The 14,067-nt window shown below is 47.1% G+C and overlaps 1 protein-coding gene across 3 annotated transcripts in view; it reads right to left on the reverse strand.

The window, feature by feature from the left end:
• The window catches only part of LOC119974801 (kynurenine 3-monooxygenase), a 102,565-nt gene that overhangs the window by 28,525 nt on the left and 59,973 nt on the right, over positions 1 to 14,067 (reverse strand). For all 3 annotated transcript variants that reach the window (XM_038814084.1, XM_038814069.1, XM_038814076.1), the window contains exons 7-10: positions 12,454 to 12,619; positions 12,276 to 12,347; positions 5,636 to 5,757; positions 1,235 to 1,382 (exon numbers count right to left, since the gene is read on the reverse strand). In XM_038814084.1, coding sequence (XP_038670012.1) covers positions 1,235 to 1,382; positions 5,636 to 5,757; positions 12,276 to 12,347; positions 12,454 to 12,619 — 508 coding nt within the window. The remainder of the gene's footprint in view (positions 1 to 1,234; positions 1,383 to 5,635; positions 5,758 to 12,275; positions 12,348 to 12,453; positions 12,620 to 14,067) is intronic.

Consider the following 14,067-nt stretch of genomic DNA (forward strand, 5'->3'; position numbering starts at 1 on the left):
GCCTCGCCTGCCACCAGAGGAAACCAGGGGCTGGATTCTCCGACCCCCCCCGCCGGATCGGAGAATCGCCGGGGGCCGCTGTGTATCCCGCCCCCGCCATCTCCCGAAGACTCCAGCACCGGAGTTTTGGCAGGGGCAGGAATCGCGCCGCGCCGGTCGGTGGCCCCCCCGGAGATTCTCTGGCCCGCGATGGGCTGAAGTCCCACTGCTGTAATGCCGGTCCCGCTGGCGTGAATCAAACCACCTCCCTTAGCGGCGGCGCGGGCGGGCTCTGGGGTCCTGGGGTGGGGGGGGGGGCGATCTGGCCCCAGGGGGTGTCCCCACGGTGGCCTGGCCGCGATCGGGGCTCACCGATCTGCGGGCGGGCCTGTGCCGTGGGGGCACTCTTTTCCCTCCACGTCGGCCATAGCCTCCGCGATGGCCGACGCGGAAGTGACCCCCTCCCCTGCGCATGCGTGGGGATGACGTCAGCAGCCGCTGACACTCCCACGCATGTGTGGACTTCCGCCGGCCGGCAAAGTCCCTTCAGCCCCGGCTGGCGTGGCACCAAAGGCCTTCCACGCCAGCCGGCGGGACAGGAACCACTCCGGCACGGGCCTAGCCCCTCAAGGTGAGGGCTTGGCACCTTTCTCCGCACCTTTGGGGCGCGCCGACACCGGAGTGGTTCACGCCTCTCCATCCCACCAGGACCCCCGCCCCGCCGGGTAGGGGAGAATCCAGCCCCAGGTGTCTGGTCAGTTCCACTACCCTTCCTTGATGAGTTAATTATGTCAATTAAGTCAGCACAGAAATATATGTCTGCCACTGATTGAAGCCAAGCTCTTCACCCAGTATGGAGAGGGGCAGGGAGGGAGGAGGTACTCCCCCAGTCCTGCACTGCAGTGCCTACCTTGATTCTGTGTGCTTAAATCCTGGTGCGACATTTGAATCCACAATCTTCTGACACAAAGGCAAAACTTCAATGTAAGTCACAACTAATAATGGACATAACAAGATGAGCGGGTGGGACTCATTAACAGGCTGCAAAGTTTAGCTCTTATTTATTCAATGACTGAAGAAGCGCCTGCCGTAACACGTGAACGGTATCGCAGAATTCGAAGAGTGCGTGACTATATTCTGCTTGTGTAACATTTCTTCACAGCAAGTTTAATAAATGCAAACAAGAATAATTCAACAATGGGCATAGCTGTAAATTCTAAAGCCGCAAATTCCTGCAGGAATATTGAGCACTTACTGCGTTCATGCCTTGACCGTAAAAAGGAACAACTGCATGAGCTGCATCTCCCATTAATATAGACTTGAAACCGACATGGTACGATGAACACTTGACTGAGATCATAGCCTGGGCTGGCAAACGGAAATAATCCTGCTTCAATGCATCGCTAAATGAAAAGTCATATTTTGTTAATTACGGTACCTTGAAAAAGTGAGCACAAGTGTTTTTAGGAACAGGCTATATAAAGTTCAAGATTTGCTTTCCATTCTTCAAACCCACTCGCCCATCTTCTCATTATCCTCATCAGCGTTACTGCTCTCCAGAAATGCAGCAACTTGTTCAGTGAATTCATTTGTCCAGGCAGCCTCAATGCTTGTATTTCGTGCATACTCATATTAAGCATTGATGAAAAAGTTCCACCCTCGTTCTCATGGCTTTGCTCATTTTAACGGAAAATGGCATTGATGAGATTTTAGTTACACAAAGCCAAATTTCTTTGTTGGTTAGACCTGGCTGAATTGTGAAAGCATTGAGAAAATACCTGCTTATGTTTTATCAAAATATTTGTCAAGTGGATTAACTGGTTTATGATTCATCAAAAAACCCAAAACTAGTGAAAAAAAAGGTTGAGCATTACACAAGCAAAACAGGTTTAATAGATTGGCAAATTACCCAATATATGGGTCGGAAAAACCATCCTTCAGAACCACCCCAAGCTGCTCTTATACACTTTTGCAATTAAAAAGCCTCATTCAGAGATTTTAGGATTGTTTTGATTACTTTAAAGCTTTTCTAGTATAGGAAAGATTTTAATTTGGTTTGAATTTTCGCAATTAAATATGACTTCATAACCCTAAGTAACAATGATGTGGAGATATCAGTGTTGGACTGGGGTGGACACAGTAACACCAGGCTAAAGTCCAACATGTTTATTTGGAATCACGAGCTTTCGAGTTCCTCACCTGATGAAGGAGCTACGCCCCGAAAGCTCGTGATTCCAAATAAACCTGTTGTACTTTAACCTGGTGTAGTAAAGGCTCCTTACTAAGTAGCAAAGGCACAGATGGTTCTGAATTAAGGCATGATGGTGACATAGTCACCTGTAATATTAATGAAAGAGAGTCATGATATATGTGTGAGGCAGATTTAAAGTAATTACAATACTAAACAAAATCAGATTTTTAAATTTCAAAATGGAGCCACCCTTGTGAAAGCCAACCTGAATTAATGGAGGTTGGCTTTACCCACAATTCAGTATGTATCGATTACCTTCTATCACAGTAACCCGGTGGTCTAAAGAGTAGCTTTTTATTAACCTATGAGAAATTTTTGCTTGAAAGTACAGAACATAACTATTACTAAAAAAAAGACAGGTTGTCAAAGCTTTATCTCTGACTCTCATCAGGACCGATGCAACAATTGTGAATTTTGAGTCTTAAACATACTAGAAGCTACATACATTCATACGTCGGAACCTGTTCTTTGCAAGCAAAAGAAACATGTCCAGGCTTCACACCTTTTTCTGAACTGAACAAAAGAATGGCAGGACAATAGTTTCCTGATGCTTTCTCCAAGGCAAATCACGACCAGAGTAAACTTGTCAACCAATCAGCACCCTTTCCTCATGCATATAAATTGTCGCTCCCTTTCAAATTCGGCATTTTTGCATCCACCCCGATGGCGCAAGACAAAAAGCTTTGACAGCACGTCTTTATTTTTCAGCAAAACTCCTCACAATCTGTTAAGTTGATTGTGTTGTCGTGGTGAAAAAGACAAGCACAGTGCAGAAAAGATTTTCAACAAGAGTTGCACGGACCAAACATATCGGGGAAAAAGCACAGTGCAGGAAGAATACAGCAGGAAAGGAATGAAGCAGGAGAATTATAACACAAAGCAGAACAGTCAGACTAGGAGAAACATGGGGCGAAATTCTCTGCAGACCGTCGTAACGCCGATTTCCGGCGAGCAAAATTGGTGTAGATGACTCCGGCGTGGGGGCCTTCTTTTAGGCAGCTTTTCTCCGTTCCCGGAGGGGCCAGCAGCGGACTGACGCGATACGCGTCAGTTTCACCAGCTGCGGAAGTGGTGAGACCCGGCGATTTTTTTGGGGGGGGGGGGAGACAGACCGGCATTGGGGGGGGGGGGAGGGGGAGAGAGACAGACCGGCATTTTGGGGGGGGGGAGAGAGAGAGACAGACCGGCATTTGGGGGGGGGGAGGAGAGAGACTGACCCGGCATTTGGGGGGGGGGGGGGGAGAGAGACAGACCGGCATTGGGGGGGGGGGGGGGGAGGAGGAGGAGAGAGACAGACCGGCATTTTGGGGGGGGGGGGGAGGAGGAGAGAGACAGACCCGGCATTGGGGGGGGGGAAGGAGGAGGAGAGAGACAGACCGGCATTTGGGGGGGGGGGGAGGAGGAAAGAGACAGACCCGGCGTTGGGGGGTTTACGGCGTTGAGTTGAGGAGAGGGGGGTGTTTGCGGCGTTGAGTTGAGGGGGGGGGGTTTGCGGCGTTGAGTTGAGAGGGGGGGGTTGCGGTGTTGAGTTGAGAGAGGGGGGGCGGCGTTGGAGGGGGGTAGGGGTGGTGAAGGGGGTAGGGGTGGTGAGGGGGGGTTGGGGTAGGGGCAGCAGTGTGCAGAGGAGGGGGGCGACGGATGCCCGGGGCCAACGCACCGTCGCCCCCCACTCTGCACGCCGCTGCCCCTACCCCAACCCCCTCCCCTCACCACCCCTACCCCCTTCACCACCCCTACCCTACTCCAACGCCGCACCCCCCCCCCACTAATGCCGCACCCCCCCCCCCACTAACGGAGGAAGGAAGGGGGGAGGAGGAAGGAAGGGGGGGAGGAGGAAGGAGGGGGGGGGAGGAAGGAGGGGGGGAGGAAGGAAGGGGGAGGAGGAAGGAAGGGGGGGAGGAAGGAAGGGGGAGGAGGAAGGAAGGGGGGGAGGAGGAAGGAAGGGGGGGAGGAGGAAGGAAGGGGGGGAGGAGGAAGGAAGGGGGGGAGGAGGAAGGAAGGGGGGAGGAGGAAGGAAGGGGGGGAGGAGGAAGGAAGGGGGGGAGGAGGAAGGAAGGGGGGAGGAGGAAGGAAGGGGGGGAGGAGGAGAGAGGGGGGGGGTGTGGGTACCGGCCTTCAGAGGGAGGGGGGGTGTGGGTACCGGCCTTCAGAGGGAGGGGGACGGGGTGTGGGTACCGGCCTTCAGAGGGAGGGGGACGGGGTGTGGGTACCGGCGTTGAGGGGGGGGGACCCGGCGTTGAGAGGGGGGGACCCGGCGTTGAGAGGGGGGGGTTGCGGCGATGAGGGGGGTGAGGGGGGGTTGCGGCGTTGAGGGTGGGGGGTTGCGGCGTTGCGAGAGATGGGGGGGCAGCGTTGGAGGGGGGTAGGGGTGGTGGGGAGGGGGGTAGGGGTGGTGGGGAGGGGGGGTAAGGGCGTTGGAGGGAGGTAGGGGTGGTGAGGGGGGGGGGGTGGTTGGGGGCAGCGGCGTACAGAGGGGGGGGGCGACGGTGCGTTGGCCCCGGGCATCCGTCGCTACTGTGATTTTCGCCGACGTGACCCGTGGCCACGTCGGTGGGACTTCGGCCCATCCGGGCCGGAGATTTGTGGAAACAAAAATATAATGAAATCCCGCCGGCGCCAGCTGTTTTCAGAGGCTGCCGGCGGGATTTGCACAGCGCCGGTTTTTGGTCGGTCAGAGAATTAAAAACCCTGCGGGAGCGGGATTAACGCCGCTGCCGGCCGATTCTCCGACCCTGCGTGGGGTCGGAGAATTTCGCCCCTGGAGTGGGAAGATCAGGTCAGGATAAGTTTCTACTTGTCCCCAAGTTATGCAGCATGTGTGGTGAGGATTTCCGCCCCCCCCCACCCCGGTTTATTCACTCTTCCAACTTCTTCAATCAGACAGTAGATACAAAAGTCTGAGAACATGTACTAACAGGTTCAAAAACAGCTTCTTTCCCACTGTTACCAGACTCCTAAACGACCCTCTTATGGACTGACCTGATCTCTTCACACATCTTCTCTATTGAGCAGTACTATATTCATTTGCTTCGCCCAATGCCTGTGTCTATCTATTTACATTGTGTATTTTATGTTTGCCCTGTGTATATTATTTTCATGTATGGACTGATCTGTTGAGCTGGACGCAGAACAATACTTTGCACTGTACCTCGGTACACTTGACAAACCCAAACCCAATCCCATCCAAACCAATTGTAGATTCACCCCATGATATTTGAAACTGACTACCAGGAACCACGTTATTTCACATTATATTTTTGATCATAATAATTATAAATAATCATGTTTATAATTATATAACTAGTAATTATATCAATCATAATTTATGTCAGAAGGATAGGGTAAATAGATAAGCTGAAGAAAATATGAATTCTGAAGAACATCTTGAGTAAATAAGATTCTTACATTCCTATTAGAGGTATGGAATCTGGAAAGCATTTCTTGAAAAACAGAAGCACTTTGTCTTCTGTGGTAAGCTTCTCGAATTCTTCAAAGGGCATGAAGAGAGTACATGTGAATGACTTGTCCTGTCAAACAACAAAAAAAAAAGTTGTTTTAAAATGCTTTCATTTTTATAAGACCCATCATGAGGTGTATCATCATCTCCAAAACGAAAGCATGAGTGTGTCCAGACCTTTGCAGAATCTACACTTGTGCATATTGTTGGAAAGTGTGTAAGTAGTGAGAATTGACTTTACATCCAATTTCCTTCTCTTTGTCTGATGAAGTGTCTGATTTTCATCGAAGGCATTCAAAGACCAAAAGCTCACAACAAAATGAAAATGTGAATCCCACAGAGCAGAGGGGAAATAATGCCCTTTGAACATGGCACTTAATAATCAATTGTCAGTGATTAACTCGTTCATATGGGGAGGGAAGGTGGCCAGAACCAGAAAGTGCTACTACAGAGAGGAAGGCAGGCAGGGGGTTTGGGTCTTCCAAACCTGATGTATTATTACTGGGTGGCGAATGTGCAGAAGGTGCGGAGCTAGGTCAGAGGGGTTGACTCCCAATGGGTCAGAATGAAGGAGAGTTTGGGTAGGGGGTCGAGATTGAAGGCGCTAGCGACAGCGCCGGCTCCCGACGGCTCCAGGGAGATACACAGGGAGTCCGGTAGTAACACCCTCATTGAGAATTTGGAGGCAGTTTCAGCAGCACTTCGGGTTGGGGACAGGCTCAAGGGAAATGCCAATTCGGGGGAACCATAGATTTGAGCCAGGGAAATGGGATGGAAATTTTCGGAGATGGGAGGAAAACAGGATTACGACACGAAAAGATTTATTTCTTGGGGGTCGTTTTGCGGGTTTGAAGGAGCTGGGAGCAAAGTATGGGCTGGAACAGGGGGAAATATTTAGATACATACAGGTTCGAGACTTTGCCAGAAAGGAGAAACAGAGCTTCCCAGTCGAGCCGGCTTCCACATTGCTGGAAGAGGTGCTGACGACAGGGGGACTGGAGAAGGGGGTAGTGTCAGCGGTTTACGGGGCTATTTTGGAGGAGGAGAAGGCGCCGCTAGAAGGGATCAGGGAAAAGTGGGAGGAAGAGTTGGGAGAGGGTATGGAGGAGGGGTTCTGGTGGGTGCTTGGGAGGGTGAATGCCTCCACCTCGTGTGCGAGGTTGGGGCTGATACAGCTGAAGGTGGTGTATAGAGCGCACCTCACAAGGGCGAGGATAAGCTGGCTCTTTGAGGGGGTAGAAGATGTGTGTGAACATCGCGGGGGAGGCCCCACCAACCATGTTCATATGTTTTGGTCCTGTCCAAAACTGGAGGATTACTGGAAGGAGGTGCTCAGGGTAATCTCTAATGTAGTACACGTGAAACTGGACTCAGGCCCTCGGGAGTGCATATTCGGGGTGTCAGACCAGCTGGGGTTGGAAACGGGCATGGAGGCAGGTGTTGTAGCCTTCGCCTCATTAATGGCCCGAAGGCGGATCCTGTGAGGTTGGAGATCAACCTCTCCACCCTGTGCCCTGGCGTGGCAGGGGGACCTGCTGGAATTCTTAACGCTTGAAAAGATCAAATTTGAACTGAGAGGAAGGATGGAGGGGTTCTACAATTCATGGGCGTCATTCATTATGCACTTTCGAGAATTGGATCACATCAAACAATAGGGGGTTTGGGGACTGGGAGGGTTGGGGGGAGGGGGACTGTGTGTTGACTAAGGGTGATTCCTAATTCCTTTTTGTCATTTGTTTATGTTAACATGCGGGCCAATGTCTCGTGTTTGGTGGGAGGAAGGATGGGATTGTTGCTATTGATGTGGGGATTGACATTACATTTGTTACTGATTATTGTTTATTTTCGGGTGTAAATTTGGGAGAAAATGTGAAAAAGGAGAATAAGAAATATTGAAAAAAATAATAATCAATTATCAGAATTGTGTAACATGAGTTGTACGCAGCTACTGCTTCAAATGCTTATAAACAAATGATTTTGCTGGTTCATAATCTTATGATTATACATTATGAAATTATAACTTATAGTCGTTTGGGAGCAGAGAACTTGAGTATTGCTGAAAAAGCTATGTTGAAGCTTTTTATCTTGCATTCACCAGGACACTTCACAAGAATACCAGCATAAGGGGAAAAAATCAACAATTTATACTGTATGAGAAGAAAGTGCTTTTTGGTTGGCAGATAGACTTTTATTTGTAGAGGCACTGCCATGCTGAATACACCAGGTGACTGACAGTTAACTGCCAAGCATTGTTTGAAATTTAAACCAGGCAGTATAACCTTGGTCACAGCATTATCCTGAAGAATGAGTCAGCGAATGACTATCACTTATTTTCTTTAGCCGAAAGAGGCACAGTACGTGTACATTTTCTTTCTGTCTGTAAGAACAGGGCCCCGTGTATTAATATGTGTATTTTCAGCTACACGCAAATGTGTCGCACTGCGAGCCCAACTGACAATCTTTAATTGGTTGTCAGTATGATTTTACGCACACTGAGAATTATTTACCAAATGGTTTCCAATTGCGGGATTACACCTAATTTTGGGCATTATCTTATTTCAGCATCAATATTCTTAATTTCCTCTCTCTCTTCCTATTCCTGATTTACAGCAATTTCTGGTATGTTTTTTGAAGATCAATGTAAAATATATGTTCAATCCATCTGCAATCTCCTTATTTTGCGTTAATTCCCCAGACTCACTTTCTATAGGACTAATTGTTAACTTTTTATTTTTTAAATATCTATAGAAATTCTTATTATCTGTCTTCATACTTGTAGCTAGCTTTCTCACATACTGAAATGTACCCCTCTTAATTAATCTTTTAGTCATTCTTTGCTTTTAAAAATATTCTGTCCAATCTTCTGACCTATTACCCACCTTTGTGCAATTATATACTTTTTGTTTAAGTTTGATACTATCCTTAACTTTTTTAGTTAGCCACGGATGGTGGGTCCTCCCCTTGGAATTTTTCTTTCTTGTTGGATTCTGAAATATCCCCTTAAACATCTGCCACTGCATATCTATCGACCCATTCTTCAGCCTTAATTGTCAGTTCATTTTTTCTGGCCTGAGTTGGTGCCCTCATAATTGCAGTTATTTAAGTTTTAGATACTAGTCTTAGCCCCACTCTTCTCTCCTTTAAACTGAATGTAAAACGCTAACATATACTGCTATCTAAGGATGTCTTCACTATGAAGTCATTAATTAATCCTATCTCATTACACAATTCTATATCGAGTATAGCCTGTTTGGAACATGCTGATCAAAGAAATTATTTCCACAACATATCATGAATTTGTCATCTATGCTACCTTTGCCCATCTGATTATTCCAGTCTATTTGTAGATTAAAATTCCTCCATGATAATCAATGTACCTTTCTGACAAGTTCACACTATTCTTTGAAGCTTTGACAAAGAGTCATCGGACTCGAAACGTTAGCTCTTTTCTCTCCCTACAGATGCTGCCAGACCTGCTGAGATTTTCCAGCATTGTCCCTTTCGTTTCAGATTCCAGCATCCGCAGTAATTTGCTTTTATCACACTATTTCTTCTTTGATACCCCGTCCTACCGTGTGATTACTGTTTGGGGGACTGTACACCACTTCCACAAGTGGCTATATCATTCTTAATCTCTACTGAAACCACTTCTGAATCTTGGGTTTCCTGAACTTGGGTCATCTCTCTAATTAATAGTACCACCCCCACACCTTTTTCTAACTCCCCATAATGCCTAACAGTAACATACCCTTCAATAGTCAGTTCCCAATTCAGTTCCTAATCCACGCCACCCTGCAGCCATGTCGCAATCAATTCATATGTTTTGTTCCAAATGTAGCGTGGATTCAGATACAGAGTCTTAAGCTTTGTCGTATTATTATTTTTGTAACCTTTAGCATTATCTGTTGATTTACTCTTAGGTTTGTATTCCCTGCCCCTTCCTCTCACGGTCTGTTTATCATTTCCCATTTTAATACCTTTCTCTCTTCCCTTGTCTCTACTCCTTGATTTAACACATCTGCCGAACTTGATCCCATGCCCCTACTATTTAGTTTAAAATCATCTCTACATCCCTAGTTATGTGGTTCACAAAAACACTGGTCCCATCATGGTGAAGGTGTAGACTGCCCCAATGGCATAGCCCCCATTTTCCCCAGTGATGGTGCCAGTGCCCCACAAATTGGAATGATCGAAGGAACGTGCTGTTTTTTTCAATCAGCCAATCACTGGGATGTATAGCCCACATATCTGGCATCGCACTGGCACTGAAATTTATACATAGCAGTGTTCAGTTATGTGGTAGGCAGGACATCTTTTTGGACTGATGGCAGCATCTTTCTAATGGAAAATACCCTAACTACCCTGTCTAAAACCCTCATGATTTTGAATATCTCTATCAAATTTCTCCCCAACCTTCTCCAAGAAAAACAGTCCAAACCTCTCCAATGTATCCACCTAAGTGAAGTTCTTCAACCCTGGTGCCAGTGTTATGAATTTTTTCTGAATTGTTGTTCAAACTTTTGTGATACTTTGGGAGCAATCTAACCAAATTGCAACAGAGCTCCGCGTTTCCCAGTGCTCGCAGCTGTTATCTAACAGGGCTTTGTAGCAATCACAGACTCAGCAAGGAACACCCTGCCAAGGCCGCACATAGTCCCATTTCCTGCAGTGAGGAGCTGCGTTCGCCAGAACTCCTCAGTGCTCGAGGGGATCGGGACACCATTTTTAAATGGACCGCCGAACCCCTCGAAGCCCAAACTCACCTATGGCGGGCGGGGCCTCAGAGGCCCCCCCCCCCCCCCCCCCCCCCCCCCCCCCCCACACACACACACACACGCAGGGCACCCCGACCCCTGCACGGCAAATATGCCAGCCTGGCATCTTAGCACTGCCATCCTGACAGTTCCCCTGTCAGCTGGAAGTGCCACCTGGTCACTTTGGCAGTGCCAGGCTGGCACCCAGATGGCACTGCCAGGTTGACAGGCTGGCAATGCCAAGGTGCCCAGGTGGCATCAGCCATGCCAGGGTGCCACCCTTCCCAGAGGGCAGCCACCTGGGGGTCTTCAATCCCCCAGGAGACCCCCACCCCCAAGTGCTTTTTTTTTCAAAAAATATACTTTATTCTTAAAATTTATCATAAACTTTACAGAACATTTCAAATTGTCTTGACTGTGCATTTCCATCCGAGTTACATTCATTTGTCTTTCTTCAATTCAATTGGGATAACGTTACACACGTATCCTACAATAAGTTACAGTTCTTTCTTAAATATTTACATTGTTTTGCTTCTTTCATACATTCTGGTATTGAAGACCCGGGCCGAGGGGTTTTACAATGTTACCAACCCCTCGGTGTACATTTGTTGGTAAGACCTTTCACTGTGGTCTTTCCCCATTGCGCCTTGGCGGCAGCTGCCCCAAGCTTGAGTGCGTCCCTCAGCACGTAGTCCTGGACCTTGGAATGTGTCAGTCTGCAACACTCGGTCGAGGACAGTTCTTTGCACTGGAAGATCAGCAAGTTTCGGGCAGACCAAAGAGCGTCTTTCACCGAGTTGATGACCTTCCAGCAGCAGTTGATATTTGTTTTGGTGTGTGTCCCTGGAAACAGTCCGTAGAGCACGGAGTCCTGTGTTACAGAGCTGCTCGGGATGAACCTTGACAGATACCACTGCATCTCACTCCAGACCTGCTTTGCAAAGGCACATTCCACAAGGAGGTGTGTGACTGTCTCATTTCCCCCACATCCACTCCGAGGGCAGCGTGCATTGATGCTGAGCCTTCGGGTCCACCCCCACGTGCTATTCGTACTGAACAGCACTCACCTTATTTCTCCAAGGCAAAGAGGTTAGATCCACGGCCTCGGTAGATCAGGCGAGTGCATATTAGAGTGAGACTAGAAATATGCTAATTTGCCAAATACTGACCTCACAAGGCTTACAAATTGAGTAAAGTACCTGGGCCCTATTTACAAGATTGTCGATAATGTACGGATCTGTTCAAATCCCAGAGTCTATATTGACGGGTTAAGGTCGGCATGCAGTAGACTAACCAATTAAGATAATCCGTTGCTTTCATAACAGTGGCATCTTTACTCTTGCTGGAAGCAACATAAATTCATATGCAGGGATCTGGTCTCAGCAAACATGAGGAATAGGTTCTCATCTGGCACCTTTTCTGAAATGCCCAGGAGCTTGGCAAGCTAATAGTTCCCTGTTGCTTTCTCTATGGAAATGCCTCGGCCAATCAGAATTTGATTTGCTGACCAATCAGCACCCTTTTCTCCTGTGGAATAAATTGTGATTGTTTGAGATTCTTAGGTTTGTTCTATTGAGTGCAAGATGAAAATGACCCACAACGTGATCCAAAGAGAATCAACATAAATGCCTCTTTGGGCTGTTTATTGTGATGCCCTGCCAGTCACCTCTCAAGTAACAGTGGCAGACTGTGAGGAAATCAGCAGAATTTAGTGTCCCAAAGATCAGGCTCCCCATGTGTCTTGAAATTCTCCAAAAGCCAAGATGCAATTAAAAAAAAGTAAAAAGAAATGAATTGTTCAGACATTGAGTTTGATCAGGTAGTTAATCCTTACCAAGTTCGGCAAAGCAATCATCATGAAGGTGTTTCTCGGCCATATGTGAAGAAAATTAGGCTCCATTGCAAACTGGAAGAAAACAGTCTGGTGTTTATTTCTGTGTACAACGGTTAACATGAAAGGCAACTTAGGAAGAAACTTTTTAAAAAGTATTTGCATCGACACAAATCCTTACATCACCGTTTTTAGGAGGTATTGTAAGCTCCATGTATCCATGAGGGATGTAGACCTGGCTGTAATCAAACCTGGTTTGTCGCATGAACTGTTTCCTTGTAGTTGAAAAAGCTCCATCGCATCCGACAACAAGGTCCTGTGAAACCTCATAGGTCGAGCCATCAGGCCTGGTATGAATACAAAGCCAAATATTTTACTCAATAGCTTGTGATAAGCTTTGCAGCTATTGGAAGTCCAGAATGAAACATTCAAAATCAATGAGTAAAGTTCTCTCCATGACCAGCTACAAATTGCTTTCTGAGGAAAATTTAAAGGACATTGTGAAGCTGGAAGCAACAAACTGCAGACAGGAGTGATTAATGATCTTCTTCCCTCCCAAAGCTCTATGACCAGTTTGTTCTACAATCTTCTAAATTTGGTTAATTATTTCAAACTATGATCAACCGCATGGTGATTACAGCAGAGAAGGCCACCATTTAAGAGGTATCTAATATATACTCGTCAAGTGGTTAAGGTTAATCCCAGTTTACAATAAGCATGTTGAAGGAATTTAAAATATTTTCATTTTATTTTAAAAAGTCTGAAACATCTAACTTTACTCCTCATATCTCTGAAAGTATCGAAGACAACTGGGTAGCATGGTGGCGCAATGGTTAGCACTGCTGCCTCACAGCGCCAGGGACCCGGGTTCAATTCTGGCCTTGGGTGACTGCGGAGTCTGCACGTTCCCCCCCCCAGTGACTGCGCGGGTTTCCTCCGGGTGCTCAGGTTTCCTCCCACAGTCCAAAGATGTGCAGGGTTAGGTGGAGTTATGGGGTTAGGGTGGGGGAGTAGGCCTAGATAGATTGCTCTTTCAGAGCGTCAGTGTAGACCTGATGGGCTATATGGTCTCCTTCTGCCTGTAGGGATTCTATGAATGGTCAATCAGAAAACATTTGTGACAATGCTGACCAACTAGATAGGCAAATATATAACAGATTTAAAAGTGCAGTGAAACATATAACTTCCGTGAGAGAGAGCAAAGGTATGAAGTATAGCAGTGTTTACAATCAAAGGAGCGTATGAGGAGCGCGACAAAGTGCATTCTAGCAGTGGAATCATTCATGCCATAAATGCCTAAGATGTGAACGACAGTTACAGGAGTTTCAATTACTTTTTGAAAAAATATTTTAATTGGCATTTTGCACCTAATATCTAAACTTTGCAGAACAATACAGAAACAACAAGAATAATCAACGCAATGACAAACATCAACACAGGTATCACAGGCTGTCCTTGCGTCTGTGACAGTGGTCCCAGTTCAATCTCTTCTCTACTCTCTTTACATTAGTGCGTATCTTATAGTTTTTCAGAGGTGTTCTTATCGGGACTCTTAACATTTAATTAAACAAGTTACACACAACTTCACATATGTATTTACAGCTATTACCAGGGCTCTTTACATCGTTCATAATCTATAATTACAAATGCATTAATTTTGCTGGCAAGGGAAATCTTGTTCCCTCTCGAGTTCTCTGGGGAGGTTAGAGAGGTCCGTTCTCCCAGTTTGGCCCAAGTGTGAGGGATCTATGTCCACTCCTGCACATGGCCCCCCACTTCCCATTTCTTCTCTGCA

This window comes from Scyliorhinus canicula, chromosome 1, assembly GCF_902713615.1.
Source record: "Scyliorhinus canicula chromosome 1, sScyCan1.1, whole genome shotgun sequence".
NCBI classification, from domain to species: domain Eukaryota; kingdom Metazoa; phylum Chordata; class Chondrichthyes; order Carcharhiniformes; family Scyliorhinidae; genus Scyliorhinus; species Scyliorhinus canicula.